General features: G+C 45.1%; 1 protein-coding gene across 1 annotated transcript in view; it reads right to left on the bottom strand.

Moving 5' to 3' along the window:
* nedd4l (NEDD4 like E3 ubiquitin protein ligase) overlaps positions 1-23,263 on the bottom strand; it is a 123,080-nt gene that overhangs the window by 11,582 nt on the left and 88,235 nt on the right. The window contains exons 16-24 of the mRNA XM_052458533.1: positions 19,696-19,896; positions 17,234-17,311; positions 11,496-11,550; positions 7,640-7,698; positions 6,101-6,166; positions 3,954-4,183; positions 1,677-1,798; positions 1,467-1,537; positions 482-651 (exon numbers count right to left, since the gene is read on the bottom strand). Coding sequence (XP_052314493.1) covers positions 482-651; positions 1,467-1,537; positions 1,677-1,798; positions 3,954-4,183; positions 6,101-6,166; positions 7,640-7,698; positions 11,496-11,550; positions 17,234-17,311; positions 19,696-19,896 — 1,052 coding nt within the window. The remainder of the gene's footprint in view (positions 1-481; positions 652-1,466; positions 1,538-1,676; positions 1,799-3,953; positions 4,184-6,100; positions 6,167-7,639; positions 7,699-11,495; positions 11,551-17,233; positions 17,312-19,695; positions 19,897-23,263) is intronic.

The raw sequence follows: 23,263 nt of genomic DNA, 5'->3' as shown, positions 1-23,263 counted from the left end.
ATGACGCCAAAGCAGTATTTATTATAATCCTCAATGTCTCATCTTTCTAAATACTGAGTCCTTTTCATTTACAGCTTTTCTCACACTCAGACAACAAAACTTTTGCAAAAGTTGCCCAATTAGAGGGAGGTATGTGGGCAACATCTTGTTGTGTGCGGTGCTCAAGTTCAGAACGGTTATCAGCCAAAATCCATAGAGCACTGAAGCACAGAGCCTGAGCCCTGACGCATGTTACTGTACAGCCACTGCGTTCCAATTTAGGTGCTTATCAGTGTCCAAATCTGACATTTTCAACCCGTATACAGGTACAAGTATAAAGGGTTAATACCGACAACTGACAAATAAACTTGAATATTGAATCTTGAATCAGATTATTACAAAAACTCCAAAGGGAAATAACTCAATTAAAATCACATTTAAAAAAAAAAGTAAAAAACAAAGTAAAATAATGTTAGTGATTGAAGACGAAAGGTGAACTTACTCGATGTATTCCATTTTGTTGTGGTTGGTCACCACCATGTCCCCACCACTGGGTTTCAGATCCACCTGATACGTCTGTCCAAAGTTATCCTCATCGATACAGAACCGCAGGTCCAGCTCAGTAGGATCATTCTCCAGGATCCACTTCAGAGAGTTGTAGTATTCACTGTCCTACAAGGTCAACGTGGTGTTGAAACAAAGACGTTACATAGTGTGTGTGTGTGTGTGTGTGTGTGTGTGTGTCAAACTGGTTTTCTGGATTGAAGTCTGAGCCCACTCAATTTTAAAAAGCTTATGAAGCTGTTGTTTCTGGCTAGACACTTTTTAAATCTCCTAACTCATTCAGTGGTGTAAAATAAATACTTTAAAGTACTACTTAAGTTGTTTTTGGGGGTATCTATACTTTACTACTGATATTTTGACAACTTTTACTCCAGTACATTCCTAAAGACAATAATGTACTTTTTACTCCATACATTTTCCCTGACACCCAAAAGTACTCATTATGTTTTGAATGCTTAGCAGGACAGGAAAGTTGTATAATTCACACACATACCAAGAGAACAACCCTGGTCATCCCTACTACCTCTGATCTGGCGGACTCACTGAACACAAATGCTTTGTTTGTAAATGATGCCTGAGTGTTAGGAGTGTGACCCTGGCTACCCTTAATAACAAGAACAAAACAAGAAAACCGTGCCGTCTGGTTTGCTTAATATAAGGAATTCAATTCTCTACTTTTGATATTTAAGTATATTTTAGCAATTACATTTACTTTTGATACTTAAGTATATTTAAAACCAAACACTTTGACTTTAAGTATTTTACTGGATGACTCACTTTTACTTGAGTCATTTTCTATATAAAAAGGTATCTTTACTTTAACTCAAGTACGATAATTGGGTACTTTTTCTACCACTGAACTTTAAATCTGAGAGTAAACTACCTAATGAATGTTAATGTTAATGGTGATTCCAGGGCCTCACCACTGATTCCATGTCTTTCAGTGTGATCTGCTTCCCGAGCATCATCTTGTAGAATGGTCGGATGAAGAAGCCTGAGGAGAGGAGACAACATTCAATCAGACCTGGGGTCAAAAGATACTCAACTTATTTACAAAATGGACAATCAAAAGGTCTATTCTATTGTCTGTGGCCTTGTGAGGGTTGGAAGAGAGCAAGAGCAGCTGATCTTACCGTCCAATAGCTTCCCATGGAACACGGCCATCCCTGCCACTCGACCAATGAACTTGAAGTATGAGAGGTGGTCCTCGTTACACAGCCCAGAGTTAGGGTTGATCTGTAGTGTGTAGTTATCTCTGAAGAGACAAGAGAGAGAGGCTGGGGTCAGATATGATGAAATGTGGCACACATGACCAAAATAATTTCCACATGTGGGACAATAAAGTTTTCTAACAGGGCCTGAAACTGACTTCTTGGTCCACCAGCCACTGTGGCAGGTAGATTTAAAATCTACCAGCCACTAAGATTTTTTTTACCAGCCCAATTTTTTTAGCCCCCATTATTAAACCAAAATCAACTCCGGATGAACATGTGTTGTGATGTTTCTAAAATAATACATGTATTAGTCGTAAGAAATTATGTGGTATATTACTCAATTTCCCCACAGAATTATTTTTCAACCCGAGTCTTAACTAAAATATCACAGATGACACAAAAAAATGTCAGCTGCCCCTTTAAGGGCGTGAGGTTACCACGGCAACAAGTGTGTTCGGGAGTCGTCACTGACAGTATGCATGTGAGATAGAGAATCTGATCAGTACAGCCGATGTGTCGTTGCTAGCAGTTAAAGCAAACTCAAAACATTGAAAAACAACCGAGCTTGTAAACAATACAATGTAAATAGCCAAGAAACACAAGAACAAAGTCTCACTTCAGTAGATTTGAGTAAATAAGACCAACTTTAACACCTTTGTGCAGCGCTTCTAAAAATGTATCATCTTCAGCTCTTGAATCACAGTGCGCACAGCTCCCCAGCCAGGCAGGCTAACCTATATTATTTGACTCCTAGCTAGTTCTTTGTGTGACTAGCTACCAGATATGAACACATCGACATAAACACTTTGAAAACTGCTACTGCAGCATTTATTTTGCTGTAAATGAGCTCGTACTTCTAACTCTATTACTATTCGCTAACGTGAGTGAGATGCTTGCACTGTGGAGCCCTGACCACCCGTGTTCATTTTAGGAACCTGGTATCTAATCTAACCAATCAAATCATTGAGTTCTGTCCTGGGATGTAATCATTGATCTGAAGTCACTTCCTAAGGCCAGGATTAAGATTTGTTTGAGATGTATGGTCAGAAAAGTAAATGGAGAAAGAAACAGGCATGTGCAAACAAACGTTCCCTTTTGAGTCAAATGTCACTGAATGTAAGGCTGGAAATGGTCTATATGTGGTTCTACTGAGGAAAGCATTTATTGTCAGGAAGCCAGAGTGAACGAGAGGAAGAGGGAGCCCTTAAAACAGGAAATTGTCTGTGTCTCTTTTCATGACCATCTCTAGAATTTCTCATTCCTGTTTTAGACACTATACAATAGAGCAGTGGTTTCCTGTGGTCCGCAGGGGTACTTGCATGTATTTTCTTATTGACTTTTTGACTTTTTTCCCTTCCAAAATTAATAAGTTGGGAGTATTAATGGTGAAAAGCAATTTTACATTACTTTTCACAGTGCTAACTGTAAATAATAATAGGCCCTTCATTTGTTACATACTGCAAAAATGTACCAAATTTGACTGTCAATATATATATTTTTAAAGATCTGTGACTCCACAAAATGGTGGTCCTCAAGAGTTTATTTAATTTATTTTTTTTACCCCTTTTTCTCCCCAATTTCGTGGTATCCAATTGTTAGAAGCTACTATCTTGTCTCATCGCTACAACTCCGGTACGGGCTCGGGAGAGACGAAGGTTGAAAGTCATGCATCCTCCGATACACAACCCAACCAGCCGTACTGCTTCTTAACACAGCGCATCCAACCCGGAAGCCAGCCGCACCAATGCGCTGGAGGAAACACCGTGCACCTGGAAACCTTGGTTAGTGCGCCCTGCACCCAGCCCGCCACAGGAGTCGCTGGTACGTGATGAGACAAGGACATCCCTACCGGCCAAGCCCTCCCTAACCCGGACGACGCTAGGCAAATTGTGCGTCGCCTCCCGGTCACGGACGGTTACGACAGAGCCTGGGCGTGAACCCTGGTGGCACAGCTGCCACTTAACCACTGCGCCACCCGGGAGGCCCGTCCTCAAGAGTTTTTGATGAGGATTTTGTGGTCACTGGTAAAGAAAACGTTTGGAAGGCGCAGCAGTAACGTGCGCTGCAGACCCCAGAACTCGTCTCTTCCTCAGCTGCCATTACCAAACTGCACCAACGAATGAGAAATGTGCACATTTTCATTTGTACTTCTGTAAGTTGCTATAAGTGGTGGACAATGATAGAGACAATACATACGTGGCTGAGTATTCGAAGAGTCCATAGTAAGGGTTGAACATCTCCTTAGACAAAAGGAAGAACCACTCCCTGGCCACACCTCCGTAGTCCAGCCCCTTCTCTGACTCAAACTCGATCCAGAGGCGGGCCTTCAGGATATCTGGTCTCTTCAGAGACATGATACGGCGATACGACTCCTCAAAGATGTTGGTCCTGTGCAGCTTCATCTCAAACCTGTTAGGGATGTCCGCCTGGGGACACAATAGATGAAAATACATCATATATCATCCAGTGTTCCTAAAAGGAAATACAAACCCCCAAAAAATACATGTTTACTCTAAAACGTAGTTTGCCAGTTTATTTAAGTTGAGTTTACTTAAGTACTATTTATCATTACAGGGGATGGATGGTTGTTCATATCACAAACGTTTGGGATAAAAGACTCGTTCAGTGCTTCTAACCAGGGAACACACAAAGAGAAAGACTCATTTCTCTTCAGATTAATGTTAACTAGGATGTGTGAGGTAAGGTAAAGTGTTTTTGCACTGAATGTAAAACAACATGCCACATTTGACAACTTAATTACAGTGAATTAATTAAGACTTAAGCGGGCCTAATTAATTAGCAATTAATTCAGAGTCGCTGAAGTGTGTTGCGAAAGCCTTGCAAAAGTATTCAGACCTCTTGAATTTCTTCACATACATTTTTATTGTGTTACAAAGCGGGATTAAAATTGATTCAATTGTTATTTTTTTGTCACCAATCTACACAAAATACTCTTAATGTCTAAGTGGAAGATGAATAGAAATTAAATTACCAAAATATAGTCGTTGCATCAGTACTCAGCTCCTTGAGTCAATACACGTTAGAATCACCCTTTGGCATCAAATAACAGTTGTGAGTCTTTCTGGGTAAGTCTCTAAGAACTTTGAACACCTTGATTGTACATTATTCGCCTATTATAATTTTCAAAAAATCTTCAAGCTCTGTCAAGACGAAAGTCTTCCCCATAGATTTTCGATTTAAGTCAAAACTGTAACTTTGCCACTCCGGAACATTCAATGTCTTCTTGGTAAGCAACTTCTTTGGCCTTGTGTTTTAAGTTATTCTTCTGCTGAAAAGGTGAATTCCCTTCCCAGTCTCTGTTGTGAAGCAGGTTTTCCTCTAGGATTTTGCCTGTGCTTAGCTCTATCCCATTTCTTTCTATCCTGAACAAGTGTTTGCTGATGACAAGCATACCCATACCATGACGTAGCCACCACCATCCTTGAAAATAAGGAGGCAGTTACTCAGTGATGTCTGGTGTTGGATTTGCCCCAAACATTAGGCTTTGCTTTTACGCCAAAAAGTGTAATATTTAGTTTTTTTGTTTTTTTTGCCTTGTTGCATAGAAGATGCAAGTTCTGGAATATTTGTATTCGGTATAATTCGTATTCTTCTTTTCATTCTGTCATTTAAGTAATTATTTTGGAGTCACTACAATGTTGTTGATCCAACCTCCGTTGTTTTCTCCCATCACAGACATTGAACTCTGTAGACGTTTTAAAAGAACATCCCTGAGCAGGTTCATTCCTGTCCTGCATCTCAGTTCAGAAGGATGACTGTATCTTTGATGTGTCCGAGTGGTTTAATACATAATCCACAGAATAATTATTAACTTGACCGTGTTTAAAGAGATTTTCAATGTCCGATGTGTTAGTGTCACCCATCTACCAATCCCTGCAATTCTTTATGAGGCTTTCGAAAAAGCTCCCTGTCTTTGTAGTTGAAATTCAATACTTGACTGAGGGACCTTACAGATGTTGTATGTAGGAGGGACAGAGAAAGGGTTAGTTATTCAAAAATCATGTCAACCCCTATTATTTAACACAGACAGAGTCCATGTACATTAAGTGATTTGTTAAGCCAATTTTTACTCCTGAACTAATTTAGGATTGCCTAAACAAAGGGTCTGAATACTTACGTAAAGACTACATTTTAGTTCTACTTTTTTATTATTATTCATCTTTAAAAATATTTTTTAAATTCTACTTTGACATTTTGTGTAGATTGATGACAACAAAAATTACAATTATATCCATTTTAATCCCACTTTGTAACACAAAATGTTGAGCACTAAAATGCACTAAAAGCACTAAAATGTTGAGCAGCAAGGTAACATTTCTTACCGGTTTCTTCAACTTCTTTCTGAAGTAATCGTATTTCTGTTTGAATTCTCTAGAGTATGGCACAGCCTGCAATGGAACAAACAAGTGGCAGTTAGTCAATATAACGGTCTATTCTAGAGAGAGAGTGGCTTATCTTGGTCATGAAAGATAGTATCTTTGTAATGTGCAATACTGTATACGGCATTCATGGGGACAGTATCTTTGCCTTATGTTAAACCACAATACTGTATATGATGGTAACTGTATATTTGGCTCATAGAAATCCACACATACTCACAGGCCCTGTCTTTGCTAGAGAGAGAAAGGGTGGCTTATCTTGGTTGTAAAAGACAGTATCTTTTCCATGTACAATACTGTATATGATGGTGACAGCATATCAATTAGGCATTAGAATGGACATGAACCTTCTTATGATGGCTTAAAGTTCAGACATTTTGGTCAGGGAGTTGGTCAACCATGGTTTGCCAGTGCTGTGATAGGATAGTGTAAAAGGATGAATTTCAATAATTTATCTGCACTAAGTTTTTTTTTTAGATAGTATGCCAATAAGCTAAAATTCCATATAAACAACGCAGTCAATCCACAGCCAGCCATACACTGTCTGAAATCAGTTGATATGAGACAAGTTGTAAATGCAAGTACTGATATTTTATCATAATAGTACTCACTGCTTTCCAAGAAAACAAAAACTTAAAACATTTATGGTCTGTTAGCATATTTTTTTATAGGAAATTTATACAGAAAATGTGTATTAAACCCATATAAACTGTATTCATGATTATATGACAATATTTTAGGTTGACAATAATTATATTACAAAATGTCTGATATATCACATGCCTTACTTTTATTTAACTGCATAAGTAAAATAAGGATTATGCCTCCATTATGCTGCCATTCCAATTAGACTGCTTTGAATTTATACCTGACCAATATGGCTGCCATTTTCAGCCCATTCTGGAACTTTGAGGATTTATGGCATAGCCATCATCATGAAAATCCATTTGTGCATGAGCTAGAATTTCACAACACTAGCTAGCTAGCTAGCTAGAGAGAGTATTCCACATTGAGTGTGTGAACTGGCGTTGGTAGCTTCCCTGCCTTTTGTTTAATTTGGTTTGACTTGAGACTTGTTCAGCAAGCCGACACTAGCTAGCAAATTTTCGCGCGCATTTCGATTTTCATAAATACCGATTCTAACGCCACAAAACACCTAAGCTAGAAGTTAAATATGGTAGTGATGATTTGCTCATGAAAGCCCCCTGTCAATGTTAGCTTCAAGTGTATAGTTTTTTGGTAAGATTAACTGACTTCGGAATGAAAGGGGGTTCAGTGGACAATTTCACTGTGGTAACATTGGCTACAATATGCTGAACAAACTTTTTTTTTTTTTTGCTATCCCATAAGTGTTTGGGAGTTAGACAGATCAGTGCCGTCACACTCTCTGCCGTGAAACAATGGACATAGCCCCTCTAGTAATTTAATAGGATCTCTGTGGGTGACAATATCTTCGCCTCATAGTTAACCAGAGATACTCACAGGCCCTGTGATAGCAGGACTCTGTAGACGAGGATCCTCCCATTGAGTGGCTTTGGTGTCTGAAGGTGACAAAATAACAGTCAGGAATATGGTTATACTTTATACCGTAATATACCATTAAATTAAAGCTGTAGCAGAAAAAAAAAAATCTTCAAAGAAAGGTTCACATCCTCAATTTTTTTTGTTTTGTCGTCATTTGTGATTCATCTGTGAAATCCATTCCATCACTCACTCAATGAGTCAGTCAGCCACAAAGCCATCATCTCAATGAGTCAGTCAGCCACAAAGCCATCATCTCAATGAGTCAGTCAGCCACAAAGCCATCATCTCAATGAGTCAGTCAGCCACAAAGCCATCATCTCAATGAGTCAGTCAGCCACAAAGCCATCATCTCAATCAGCCAGCCATCATCTCAATGAGTCAGTCAGCCACAAAGCCATCATCTCAATGAGTCAGTCAGCCACAAAGCCATCATCTCAATGAGTCAGTCAGCCACAAAGCCATCATCTCAATGAGTCAGTCAGCCACAAAGCCATCATCTCAATGAGTCAGTCAGCCACAAAGCCATCATCTCAATGAGTCAGTCAGCCACAAAGCCATCATCTCAATGAGTCAGTCAGCCACAAAGCCATCATCTCAATGAGTCAGTCAGCCACAAAGCCATCATCTCAATGAGTCAGTCAGCCACAAAGCCATCATCTCAATGAGTCAGTCAGCCACAAAGCCATCATCTCAATGAGTCAGTCAGCCACAAAGCCATCATCTCAATGAGTCAGTCAGCCACAAAGCCATCATCTCAATGAGTCAGTCAGCCACAAAACCATCATCTCAATGAGTCAGTCAGCCACAAAGCCATCATCTCAATGAGTCAGTCAGCCACAAAGCCATCATCTCAATGAGTCAGTCAGCCACAAAGCCATCATCTCAATGAGTCAGTCAGCCACAAAGCCATCATCTCAATGAGTCAGTCAGCCACAAAGCCATCATCTCAATGAGTCAGTCAGCCACAAAGCCATCATCTCAATGAGTCAGTCATCCACAAAGCCATCATCTCAATGAGTCAGTCAGCCACAAAGCCATCATCTCAATGAGTCAGTCAGCCACAAAGCCATCATCTCAATGAGTCAGTCAGCCACAAAGCCATCATCTCAATGAGTCAGTCAGCCACAACATTGACTGCTGACATCCTGCTTGTTAAAAAACACTGTGAAGCTTTGAATAATGAATGCAGGTAACCTGAGACAAAGATTCAGAGGTATTGATCTATGAGAACAGACAGACAGAGACTCTACAGGTCTACAGTGACACCCAGGGTTTTTCTGTGTCAAAAGGAGGTTAATGTGGGGGCAGTGGCAGGGGGGGGGCGTGACAATGGGAAGACTGTAGAGGCATTTTTAAGCCAACGTCCTGCTCTTCTACACATCAAGGCGAATGCTGTGTTCTTTTTCTCAAACATAACCAAATAGTGTTAAATTCATTTTTGGGGGAATTTTTATTTCTCCCTCACTTTAATTTTTGTCATTGTTAGTTCTCAAAGATGATATTATATAAAAAAAAAGATATATATTATATATAAGTCCATTATCTTCTCTACCTACTTTACATCTGGTTCTAGACATTTAAGTTTACACTGAAAATGTTTTTCCATCACAAAAACAAATAAATTTGTATCTATCTATATATAGCATACAAAACATTAAGAACATGCTCTTTCCATGCCCCAACAAATTGAGGCTGGTCTGAGGGCATACTGGTGGGTGGGTGCAACACAATATCAGGAAGGTGTTCCTAATGTTTAGTATAGTCAGTGTAAGGAAAGTATTCAGACGCCCGGAGTACACATTTTGTTACGTTACAGCCTTATTCTAAAATTGATTACATTTATTTTCTCCCCCTCACAATACCCCATAATGACAAATTTAGCAAATGTATTAAAATCTGAAATATAACATTACATAAGTATTCTTTACTCAGTACTTTGTTTAAGCACCTTTGGCAGCGATTACAGCCGTAAGTCTTCTTGGGTATGACGCTACAAGCTTGGCACACCTGTATTTGGGGAGTTTCTCCAATTCTTCTCTGCAGATCCTCACCAAGCTCTGTCAGGTTGGATGGGGGGTGTCGCTGCACAGCTATTTTCAGGTCTCTCCAGAGATGTTTGATCGGGTTCAAGTCCGGGCTCTGGCTGGGCCGCTCAAGGATATTCAGAGACTTGTCCCGAAGCCACTCCTGCGTTGTCTTGGCTGTGTGCTTAGGGTCGTTGTCCTGTTGGAAGGTGAACCTTCGCCCCAGTCTGAAGTCCTGAGCGCTCTAGAGAAGGTTTTCATCAAGGATCTCTGCACTTTGCTCCATTCATCTTTCCCTCGATCTTGACTAGTCTCCCAGTCCCTGCCCCTCAAAAATATCCCCACAGCATGATGCTGCCCACACCATGCTTCATCGTTGGGATGCTGCCTTGTTTCCTCCAGATGTGACGCTTGGCATTCAGGCCAAATGGTTCAATCTTGATTTCATCAGACCAGAGAATCTTCTTTCTCATCGTCAGAGTCCTTTAGGTGCCTTTTGGCAAACTCCAAGTGGGCTGTCATGTGCTTTTTACTGAGGAGTGGCTTCCGTTTGGCCTCTCTACCATAAAGGCCTGATTGGTGGAGTGCTGCACAGATGGTTCTCCCATCTCCACAGAGGAACTCTGGAGCTCTGTCAGAGTGACCCTCTCGTTCTTGGTCACCTGACCAAGGCCCTTCTCCGATTGCTCAGTTTGGCGTGGGCGGCAAGCTCTAGGAAGTGTCTTGGTGGTTCCAAACATCTTCCATTTAAGAATGACGGAGGCCACTGTGTTCTTGGGGATCTTCAATGCTGCAGACATTGTTTGGGTACCATTCTCCACGTCTGTGCCTCGACACATTCCTGTCTCGTAGCTCAACGGAAATTTCCTTCGACCACATGGCTTGGTTCTTGCTCTGACATGCACTGTCAAATGTGGGACCTTATATAGAGAGGTGTGTGCCTTTCCAAATCATGTCCAATCAATTGAACTTACTACAGGTGGACACCAATCAAGTTGTAGAAATATTAAGGATGATCAATGGAAACAGGAAGCGCCTGAGCTCAATTTCGAGTTTCATAGCAAAGGGTCTGAATACTTATGTAAATATTGTATTTCTGTTTCGTATTTTTAATAAATGTGAAAACATTTAGAAAAACCTGTTTTAACTTTGTCATTGTGGGGTATTGTGTGCAGATTGATGAGGACAAATATGTATATAAAATCGATTTTCGAGTAAGGCTGCAACGTAACAAAATGTGGAAAAAGTCAAGGGGTCAGAATACTTTACGAATGCACTGGATATACGCACCGCCCAGTTTATTAGGTACACCTACCAGGTACATTGAGTACCGGGTTGGACACCCCTTTGCCCCCAGAGCAGCCTGAACTCTTAGGGACATTCCAAAAGATGTCGGAAATGTTTTGCCCCCAGAACAGCCTGAATTCTTAGGGACATTCCAAAAGATGTCGGAAACGTTTTGCCCACAGGACTGCCGCTGACTGGATGTGTTTTGTTTGTCGTATCATTCTCAGTAAACCCTAAAAACTGCCATCCGTTTCTGTGAAACTGGATCCCTCACATTCAATCGAACGCCTTGATGCCTATCTGCCGGCCACGTGACTCACTGTCTGTAGGTGCGATTCATTTTTGTGAACGGGATTGTGTATGTAATAAGTTAGGACTTAGGCAACGAGAGAGAGAGAGAAAGAGAAAGAGAGAGAGAGAGATGGTCTTCAAGTATCCAAGAGAAAGAGGTGAAAACAGTCAATACGTTAACACAGGTAGAGAGGCAGAGCCCTGGAACTTACTGTGGTCAATGTAGAAGGTTCTGCCATCTGCATGCACGCGTTCCTCCCAGCCAGGCTAGAGAGGAGAGAGCACAGTGAGTAACTGACTCAGACAGATGGGGGATGACAGACAGTAGGAGTTGCACCAGTTACACCTGGTAATACCAGCACATCCATCCAGACCAGTACACCATTGATACAGTGACCATCCAGACTGGTACAGTACACCACCATCGACACAGTGACCACAGTGACAGTGACGCAGCGAGCCACAAACACACTGACTGTCAGTGGGACAGAGAGAGAGAGAGCAGGCCAGGGGCGAGATTAGATTGGTCCACGAGCTTCAGTCTGACCCTGTCCCAGTCGGGTAGAGAGACGGCTGTGTATCAGGAGGAAGACCACCATACCTTTACTTCATATGGTGAAGACTGGGAAAATAAAAAGGGAGATCACTCACATCATGCAGCAGACTGGAATAGAATAGAGTGGACCACTACCCTCCTCACCACCCTGCACGGGACCACTGCCCTCTCCCACTGCCCTCTTCACTACCCTCCCTGGAGACTACTGCCCTCCCTGGAGACTACTGCCCTCCATGGGAGCACTGGCCTCTCCCACTGCCCTCCAAGGGACCACTGCCCTCCCTGGAGACTACTGCCCTCCCTGGAGACTACTGCCCTCTTCATTACCCTCCCTGGAGACTACTGCCCTCCCTGGAGACTACTGCCCTCCATGGGAGCACTGGCCTCTCCCACTGCCCTCCAAGGGACCACTACCCTCCCTGGAGACTGCTGCCCTCCCTGGAGACTACTGCCCTCCCCTGGAGACTACTGCCCTCTTCACTACCCTCCCTGGAGACTACTGCCCTCCCTGGAGACTACTGCCCTCCCTGGAGACTACTGCCCTCCATGGGAGCACTGGCCTCTCCCACTGCCCTCCAAGGGACCACTGCCCTCCCTGGAGACTACTGCCCTCTTCATTACCCTCCCTGGAGACTACTGCCCTCCCTGGAGACTACTGCCCTCCCTGGAGACTACTGCCCTCCCTGGAGACCACTGCCCTCCCTGGAGACCACTGCCCTCCCTGGAGACCACTGTCCTCTTCATTACCCTCCCTGGAGACTACTGCCCTCCCTGAGGCTACTGCCCTCTTCATTACCCCCTGGGGACTACTGCCCTCTTCATTACCCTCCCTGGAGACTACTGCCCTCCCTGAGGCTACTGCCCTCTTCATTACCCTCCCTGGAGACTACTGCCCTCTTCATTACCCTCCCTGGGGTCTACTGCCCTCTTCATTACCCTCCCTGGAGACTACTGCCCTCCATTACTGCCTTCCCTGGAGACTACTGCCCTCCATGGGGACTACTGCCCTCCATGGGGACTACTGCCTTCCCTGGAGACTACTGCCCTCCCTGGAGACTACTGCCCTCCATGGGGACTACTGCCTTCCCTGGAGACTACTGCCCTCCCTGGAGACTACTGCCCTCCCTGGAGACTACTGCCCTCCCTGGGGACTACTGCCCTCCCTGGGGACTACTGCCTTCCCTGGGGACTACTGCCCTCCCTGGAGACTACTGCCCTCCCTGGGGACTACTGCCTTCCCTGGAGACTACTGCCCTCCCTGGAGACTACTGCCCTCCATGGGGACTACTGCCCTCCCTGGAGACTACTGCCCTCCCTGGAGACTACTGCCTTCCATGGAGACTACTGCCCTCCATGGGGACTACTGCCCTCCATGGGGACTACTGCCCTCCATGGGGACTACTGCCCTCCATGGAGACTACTGCCCTCCATGGAGACTACTGCCCTCCATGGATACTACTGCCCTCCATGGATACTACTGCCCTCCATGGATACTACTGTCCTCCGTGGATACTACTGTCCTCCGTGGATACTACTGCCCTCCGTGGATACTACTGCCCTCCGTGGATACTACTGCCCTCCGTGGATACTACTGCCCTCCGTGGATACTACTGCCCTCCGTGGATACTACTGCCCTCCGTGGATACTACTGCCCTCCGTGGATACTACTGCCCTCCGTGGATACTACTGCCCTCCGTGGATACTACTGCCCTCCGTGGATACTACTGCCCTCCGTGGATACTACTGTCCTCCGTGGATACTACTGTCCTCCGTGGATACTACTGTCCTCCGTGGATACTACTGTCCTCCGTGGATACTACTGTCCTCCGTGGATACTACTGTCCTCCGTGGATACTACTGTCCTCCGTGGATACTACTGTCCTCCGTGGATACTACTGTCCTCCGTGGATACTACTGTCCTCCGTGGATACTACTGTCCTCCATGGAGACCCACTGTCCTTTTCATTACCCTCCCCGGGGATCTACTGCCCCCTTCATTACCCTCACCGGAGACCACAACCCTCACCGGAGACCACAACCCTCACCGGGGACCACTACCCTCACCGGGGACCACTACCCTCACCGGGGACCACTACCCTCACCGGGGACCACTACCCTCACCGGGGACCACTACCCTCACCGGGGACCACTACCCTCACCGGGGACCACTACCCTCCCCGGGGACCACTACCCTCCCTGGGGACCACTACCCTCCCCGGGGACCACTACCCTCCCTGGGGACCACTACCCTCCCTGGGGAACACTACCCTCCCTGGGGAACACTACCCTCACCGGGGACCACTACCCTCCCTGTGGAACACTACCCTCCCTGTGGAACACTACCCTCCCTGTGGAACACTACCCTCTCTGTGGAACACTACCCTCCCTGGGGAACACTACCCTCCCTGGGGACCACTACCCTCCCTGGGGAACACTACCCTCACCGGGGACCACTACCCTCCCTGGGGAACACTACCCTCCCTGGGGAACACTACCCTCCCTGTGGAACACTACCCTCTCTGTGGAACACTACCCTCCCTGGGGAACACTACCCTCCCTGGGGACCACTACCCTCCCTGGGGACCACTACCCTCCCTGGGGACCACTACCCTCCCTGGGGACCACTACCCTCCCTGGGGACCACTACCCCAGACACTGAACATTGTGCAGTCTGGGGGGGGGGGCTGAGTGTGGGCTGGGGGACTCTGACGGAGATTGAGAAGGGGGTGATGGGGGGGAACGAGCATAGAGAGAGGAGGGGGGAGCGATGAGACAACAGTCATCCAACCATCATGCCAGGTATGAGAGAGAGATAGAGAGTGCAGTTTGCAGCACAGGGCATAGGGCAGGCAGTCACAGTAAGACAAGGCAGGCAGAGGGAGGCTGCGCTGTACGGTGGCATTCAGCACCAACCTCCTCTGGTAGGTTTGGTAGGGTCTGCCAGTAAGACGTCCCCCCCCACGCCATGGAGAGAACAGAGAGAAAACAAACACACCACTAGCGCCAGGAAGCCTCATGTCATTTAGAAGAATAAGGGGTACAGCTACATGTCAAGTGTGTGCATTCTCCTCGAAGTGAGGGTTTGTCAAAATGTGAGAATTGCTTCTTTTTTTATTACCTTTATTTAACTAGGCAAGTCAGTTAAGAACAAATTCATATTTTCAATGACGGCCTAGGAACAGTGGGTTAACTGCCTGTTCAGGGGCAGAACGACAGATTTGTACCATGTCAGCTCGGGGATTCGATTTTGCAACCTTTCATTTACTAGTCTAACGCTCTAACCACTAGGCAACCTGCTGCCTGGTTGAGTCACAACCAATGTCATTTGCTAGGTTATTATTTTATCAAATGCGCTGTTGAAAATGGTGTTTTCCCGGGATAAAAGTAGCCATAAAAGTTAAAGCTATCTGCCTATACATGCTGATCTGGGCTTACATTAAATTCTATTTCGCTTGTTCAGGTTCACTATCAGCAATACTTTTGGAAGTTTTGCTTGAAACAATCAGTATATATGGTCATTTTTAGATATATAGGGTAAAGATGGTAAAAACATATAGAAATATTGATACATCACTATTGCTAACACTTTTAATGTACACAAATGGGGACAAACTGAAAACATTTCAACCCTAACTGATAGTGGTTTGGTAGATGCCCAGTTTCCCTGACACCATAAACATATAGATCAATAACACACACAGATCCAGCTCAGAGAGGCTCCAGCTCAGAGAGGCCCCAGCTCACAGAGGCCCCAGCTCACAGAGGCCCCAGCTCACAGAGGCCCCAGCTCACAGAGGCCCCAGCTCACAGAGGCCCCAGCTCAGAGGGGCCCCAGCTCAGAGGGGCCCCAGCTCAGAGGGGCCCAGCTCAGAGAGGCCCAGCTCAGAGGCCACAGCTCAGAGAGGCCCAGCTCAGAGAGGCCCCAGCTCAGAGAGGCCCAGCTCAGAGAGGCCCAGCTCATGAGCTCCATCAGCAGCAGATTTTCATTTAGAATGGAAAATGAATGTGATTATGCAACAATTGTTCGTATTGCGTCGAACCAGATTGCATTAATTCGTTCCTCAAATCGCATTGATTCGTTTCTCTAATCAAACCGAATTGTTTCAACCTAAAATGTATGGTTCCTGTATCTTATCAGAGCCCATGTATCTAGATACGTATCGAATTGTCTTGAAAGGGAAAGATGCACATCCCTACTTATACCTAGTCAGTGTCTTTAGAGCTACAGAGTTCCTAGGTAGTAGAGGCTAGTGAATGATTCACATTTGGAATTCAGCAATACTCTATTCTCATTCCACACTGTGCCTGCCCGGCTTGCTTCATTCCCACACTCCAAAAACAAAAGGTAACGTGTGCTTCCACTCCAAAGCTTTGCCAGGCCAGTCCATGACTTAAGCAGTTCTACAATAACAACCTCAAAAGGAGGACCAGGTATTAACAAGGTCTGGGACGATACCAGCTTTGCAATACTTTCCCCATGGCAACAATGAAAACACAAAGCTTATCGACACGGTCCTTTAAAAACCAGCTGTGGGTAAAATATAATGTGCTACAGCTTGGAAAAGAAAGAAATGTGACTCTGGATGACAACATAATGATGTTTGTTTCCAACATTAGGGCTGTTTATCTAAAGAAGTTATATCCGCTTTGTGTTTGGTTTCCTTGCCACGATACAAAACGAGTATGGTGATACTGGTATCGTCTCGGCCCTAGTTATAATCTCAGAACGGAAAATTATTCCTGCATATTTTGTACATTGATGATTTCACCCCATTCTGTAAAGGTGATATGAAAGGTTTAATGTTGAAAAGAAATGTGCATTAAGATAATCCAGAGGAAAGGTGAGCTGGAGAGAACTTGGTCCTTCAGGAGTTATAAAGGGTTTATAAAGGGTTCATAAAGGGTTCATAAAGGGTTCATAAAGGGTTCATAAAGGGTTCATAAAGGGTTCATAAAGGGTTCATAAAGGGGTTATGAAGGGTTCATAAAGGGGTTATGAAGGGTTCATAAAGGGGTTATGAAGGGTTCATAAAGGGGTTATGAAGGGTTTATAAAGGGTTTATAAAGGGTTTATAAAGGGGTTATGAAGGGGTTATGAAGGGGTTATGAAGGGGTTATGAAGGGGTTATGAAGGGGTTATGAAGGGGTTATGAAGGGGTTATGAAGGGTTTATGAAGGGGTTATGAAGGGTTTATAAAGGGGTTATGAAGGGTTTATAAAGGGGTTATGAAGGGTTTATGAAGGGGTTATGAAGGGTTTATAAAGGGGTTATGAAGGGTTCATAAAGGGGTTATGAAGGGTTTATAAAGAGGTTATGAAGGGTTTATAAAGAGGTTATGAAGGGTTTATGAAGGCGTTATGAAGGGCTCAAAAGAGGTTATACACTGTACTTACAGGAAGAGGCCCCAGGTCACCAGGGTCCAGAGAGGCTTTTGTTCTCATGTGGACTGGATACTTCAACCTCGGGTCCTCCTGATAGGGAAATAGAGGAAGGAGAGATAGAGAGAGGAAGGAAAGAGAGGAAGGAGAGATAGAGAGAGAGAAGGAGAGAGAGAGAAGGAGAGAGAGAGAAGGAGAGAGGGAGAGGAAGGAGAGAGAGAGAGAGGAAGGAGAGAGAGAGAAGGAGAGAGAGAGAGATGAGAGAGGGGAGGAAGGAGAGAGAGAGGGGAAGGAGAGAGGGAGAGGAAGGAGAGAGAGAGGGGAAGGAGAGAGAGAGGGAAGGAGAGAGAGAGGGGAAGGAGAGAGAGAGAGAGGAAGGAGAGAGAGAGAGAGGAAGGAGAGAGAGAGAGAGAAAGGAGAGAGAGAGAGAGGAAGGAGAGATAGAGAGAGAAGGAGAGATAGAGAGGAAGGAGAGATAGAGAGGAAGGAGAGAGATAGAGAGGGAGGAAGGAGAGAGAGAGAGAGAAAGGAGAGAGAGAGAGAGGAAGGAGAGAGAGAGAGAGGAAGGAGAGAGAGAGAGAGAGAGAGGAAGGAGAGATAGAGAGAGGAAGGAGAGAGAGAGAGGAAGGAGAGAGAGAGAGGAAGGAGAGAGAGAGAGAGGAAGGAGAGAGAGAGAGAGAGAAGGAAAGAGAGAGAGAGAGGAAGGAAAGAGAGGAAGGAGAGAGAGAGAGAGAGGAAGGAAAGAGAGGAAGGAGAGAGAGAGGAGAGAGAGGGGAAGGAGAGAGAGAGAGGAGGGGGAGAGAGAGAGGAAGGAGAGAGAGAGAGGAAGGAGAGAGAGAGAGGAAGGAGAGAGAGAGAGGAAGGAGAGAGAGAGGAAATAGAGAGAGAGAAAGGAGAGAGAGAGGAAGGAGAGAGAGAGGAAATAGAGAGAGAGAAAGGAGAGAGAGAGGAAGGAGAGAGAGAGAGAAAGGAGAGAGAGAGGAAGGAGAGAGAAAGGAGAGAGAGAGGAAGGAGAGAGAGAGGAAATAGAGAGAGAGAAAGGAGAGAGAGAGGAAGGAGAGAGAAAGGAGAGAGAAAGGAGAGAGAGAGGAAGGAGAGAGAGAGGAAATAGAGAGAGAGAAAGGAGAGAGAGAGAGGAAGGAGAGAGAGAGAGAAAGGAGAGAGAGAAAGGAGAGAGAGAGGAAGGAGAGAGAAAGGAGAGAGAGAGGAAGGAGAGAGAGAGGAGAGAGAGAGGAAGGAGAGAGAGAGAGAAAGGAGAGAGAGAGGGAAAGGAGAGAGAGAAAGGAGAGAGAGAGAAAGGAGAGAGAGAGAAAGGAGAGAGGGGAAGGAGAGAGAGAGAGAGACTATGTTCAGATCTAAATAATCCAATATGCTGTCAATTTGACACAGGAGGGGCCAATCATTTCATTTCAGATAGATTCACACAATCTTTATTAACCACACAAAAGTAAATGTCCCCACTTCGCTTGGGAAAAAAACACATTCAATACAATCTCTCCTACTACACTCGAATTGATTACATTTCTTAAGGTCTAACTACTGTATGCTGACGAAATGAGATTGAGCGAATTGTTTTTGATACTACCTTTGTACACCTGAGGTCGCCATCGCGCCCTCTAGTCAATACTGTAGACTAGAGCTGTTAGCTGTTGGCTCTGACACTTTGTTTTTAGACCAATGGGTCTGAGCAGAAAGCTTCTTTTTAGGCTGTTCAACTTTGCAGAACATCACCAATTTGCATTGATCAACAATCTGTAAATATGACAGATTTATCCAACCAGCTAATGTTCTATAGTCCTTGGGCAGGTCAATACTTAGTACTTTTTTTTTTAACAGTCATAAGAACATAAAACAAAATGGTTAGCATTATTACCAGACAGCAGCAGATAACAGGGCCAAGGGGAAGGACCAAGGGGCAGGGCCAAGGGGCAGGGCCAAGGGGCAGGGCCAAGGGGAAGGGGCAGGGCCAAGGGGCAGGGCCAAGGGGAAGGGGCAGGGCCAAGGGGAAGGGCCAAGGGGAAGGGGCAGGGCCAAGGGGAAGGGGCAGGGCCAAGGGGAAGGGGCAGGGCCAAGGGGAAGGGGCAGGGCCAAGGGGAAGGGGCAGGGCCAAGGGGCAGGGCCAAGGGGCAGGGCCAAGGGGCAGGACCAAGGGGCAGGACCAAGGGGCAGGACCAAGGGGCAGGACCAAGGGGCAGGACCAAGGGGCAGGACCAAGGGGAAGGGGCAGGACCAAGGGGCAGGACCAAGGGGCAGGACCAAGGGGCAGGACCAAGGGGCAGGACCAAGGAGCAGGACCAAGGAGCAGGACCAAGGGGAAGGGCCAAGACCAAGGGGAAGGGCCAAGGGGAAGGGGCAGGGAGTGTATGAGGACTGGCTGATACTGTACATAAGCAGTAGAACCAGTAGCTGCAAGACGATGATGAAAACAAAGAAGAGGGAAGACGAAAGAAGAATTAGGAGTCGCAGTATCATCTCACCCATGTGGTGAGCCTGCTGTTGTGGTCAATGAAGAAGGGTCTTCCGTTGGGTGCTATCCTCATCTCCCACCCCGGGGGCAGGAAGCTCTGCTGGGACTGATGTCCTGATTTTGGGGAGCTGTAGGGGGAGGGCTGGGGGGACTGGGGGTTGGAGAGGGTGTCCTTCACCGCCCGACGCACAGCTATGTTGTTGGCCGCCCCCTAGAGTAGGACAGAACCCAACGGAACAGATTAGAATGTGAAGGACGGACCCATTTAGACTTGGATGTCTTTAGCTCCTGTGTGTCGCACACAAAGGAAATTCCTAGCAACTTGCAACAATTTGTTGCACGGAAAAAAAGTTCTGATTTCTAGTCTTAACTTCCCAATCACTTTTAAAGCAAATTTGTTCAACTTAATTAGGCCAGTACCTACACAACCCTAAAAAAAACATTATCTTTCTGCTCCTTGATGATATCTGACTTTTAATACGAGAGAAAAAGGTCGTCTTAATTATTCTGTTATCTCCTATGAAAAATGTAAATGACCACATTGACAATGAGGACTTCACCTCAATCTACTCTCTCCGTCAGTCTGAGAAAAAACACCTCCCCCAGTCCCTCCTTCCTCTTCCAATCTTTAATTAAACAACCTTGTTCATGTGACCACCTGATCCCTCACTCCTTTTCATGTTCTTTTAGCTTGAGGTTTTATAATACAATTAATGACGCATCTGATACAGTCTTTAAAATCCCGGAAGAGAGTCTATCGACGCACCCATTTGTCAATCTAAATATGTAAATCCACATCAAAAACCCAGCAGTTTAAGCGAGAGAGATATTTTATTTTGCATGGGCTGTGTCTTAAAATCTACCAGTATCACCGCCTCCCGCATCTGCAGTGAAAGGTGGCACGGCTAGAACGGTGTTTGTCACACCATGAGACATCTGGAAAAATCAGTCTTCTACAAACTTTTTCTGTGAAAAGACGAGACTCTCACGAACACCGTTTTGCTCTATGACCCCCCACAAGCATCAAGGGACTAGTCTGAAGTCGGTAGAGCCTCACCTGCCAACTTCTCTCTGTAGCGCTCAAACAGTTTGGGCAACACACTAATATGACCCCTAAGTGGAAAGTTGAGTCTCTCACAAACACGTACATTTCAGTTTTTTTGCTCTAGAATGCCCAAAAGTCTCACAAGACCCATCTTAAAGTCCCTGGTACCTGCATAAAAAAAAATGAATGGAAGTATATGGAGATAGTTTAGTGACAAAAAAAATGGTCCCATGGTGTTTATACTTGCGTAATATTGTTTGTACAGATGAACGTGGTATCTTCGGGTGTTTGGAAATTGCTCCCAAGTATGAGCCAGACTTGGAGGTCTACTATTTTTTTCCCCTGAGGTCTTGGCTGATTTCTTTTGATTTTCCCATGATGTCAAGCAAAGAGGCTCTGAGTTTGAAGGTAGGCCTTGAAATACATCCACAGGTACACCTCCAATTGACTCAAATGATGTAAATTAGCCTATCAGAAGCTTCTAAAGCCATGCCATAATTTTCTGGAATTTACCAAGCTGTTTAAAGGCAGTCAACTTAGTGTATGTAAACTTCTGACCCACTGGAATAGTGTCGTGCACAAAGTAGATGTCCTAACTGACTTGCCAAAACTATAGTTTGTTAACAAGAAATTTGTGGAGTGGTTGAAAAATTTGTTTTAATGACTCCAACCTAAGTGTATGTAAGCTTCCGACTTCAACTGTAAATCAGGTTAAACTGGGATATGACTAAAGAGTTAATCAGGGTGATTTTTCCACAAATAGACAGCTTAGACTAAGGTTTTGATAACACAAAAAGACTATTAAAAAAAGGACAATAATCGTTGAAATCACAACATTCCCCTGAATATAAGGCTAAGAGCACACACGCGCATTCCGACACACACGCCGACACACACGCCGACACACACGCCGACACACACGCCGTGATGAGTGAGGTTAACCTGATAGGGCCAACAGCTGCGAACCTCACTTCATCGCGATTATGTAACATTTCAACATCACCCGAACACAGGTCACCGACACACCTTCTAGATGACCCAAAGAAACACCGCTCTGGTTCTCTCCTTCCGCCCGGATATCTAACACCTTCCATACTCTAACACCTTCCATAATGAAAGATTGTCAAATCAAGTGGTGGCAGAAATCGGAATGCGTTGTTAAAGACAATCTTAGAAAAGAAAAACAATTCCACTGCCACCGAGTTCTCCGGAAGCATATCATCAACACACTGAACTGAGAATATATATGTGTCATCTCTTAAGAAGCATCGTAAAAAAGGTATTTCTCAGCCATTTCCTTTCCACACAGTGTATACGAATGATTCAATACCACAATAAGGCTTAACAAAGGGTATGACAGACAGATAAATAACAGGGTGAGCTTTGTCCCACATATTCCCATCCAGCCCAAAAACTTGCTTCAGATATTAAATCAGCAGAACCACTCAATCTATTGTGACATAACGTCTTTTAGATGAGGCTGACAAATGCAATAATGGGCTGTGTAGACTGTCACATCTGTGGTTGTGGACTCTGGGAACCAGATTATCTTTTCGGAAGCTCAACGAAGACACTTCCTTCAGCCTATAGCCTGTGGGGGTGAGAGGTTAACGGACAGGGGATGTAACAGAATACTGATGTGTGGTTTATTCAAGTCACACATTAGAGCCGTTCAGTCCACCACATAATATCTCTTACATTCGGTGTACTTTGGCCGACTGCATCCGGTGACCAATAAGGAGGGCTGTGCCCTACTGTCACAAGCCTAGACCAATCACAGGTAAACTTGTCGCATGGAGAATAAGTCATGTGTTCAGTGCTTTTCATTGCATCTCATAGCAGATTAGTCATGACCAACTTCCAGGACAGGGTCCTGCATCCATAAGCTGTGGAGTTTCAGTCCATTGCCTGGTCTGCATATGAATGAATCTCTCACTCCCTCTCTAGCCTATGGAGTTTGTCCATTGCCTGGGCTGCATATGAATTAATCTCTCCCTCCCTCCCCTATGGAGTTTGTCCATTGCCTGGGCTGCATATGAATCTCCCCTCCCTCTCTAGCCTATGGAGTTTGTCCATTGCCTGGGCTGCATATGAATTAATCTCTCCCTCCCTCCCACCCCTATGGAGTTTCAGGCCATTTCCTGGGCTGCATATGAATCTCTCCCTCCCACTCTAGCCTATGGAGTCTGTCCATTTCCTGGGCTGCATATGAATGAATCTCTCCCTCCCTCCCCTATGGAGTTTCAGGCCATTTCCTGGGCTGCATATGAATCTCTCCCTCCCCCTCTAGCCTATGGAGTTTGTCCATTGCCTGGGCTGCATATGAATTAATCTCTCCCTCCCTCCCCTATGGAGTTTGTCCATTGCCTGGGCTGCATATGAATGAATCTCTCCCTCCCTCTCTAGCCTATGGAGTTTGTCCATTGCCTGGGCTGCATATGAATGAATCTCTCCCTCCCTCTCTAGCCTATGGAGTTTGTCCATTTCCTGGGCTGCATATGAATGAATCTCTCCCTCCCTCTCTAGCCTATGG

Source organism: Oncorhynchus keta, chromosome 12 (genome assembly GCF_023373465.1).
Source record: "Oncorhynchus keta strain PuntledgeMale-10-30-2019 chromosome 12, Oket_V2, whole genome shotgun sequence".
Taxonomy (NCBI): Eukaryota; Metazoa; Chordata; class Actinopteri; order Salmoniformes; family Salmonidae; genus Oncorhynchus; species Oncorhynchus keta.
Note: the sequence above shows the minus strand (reverse complement) of the source record. Positions and strands in the feature narration are given on the sequence as shown.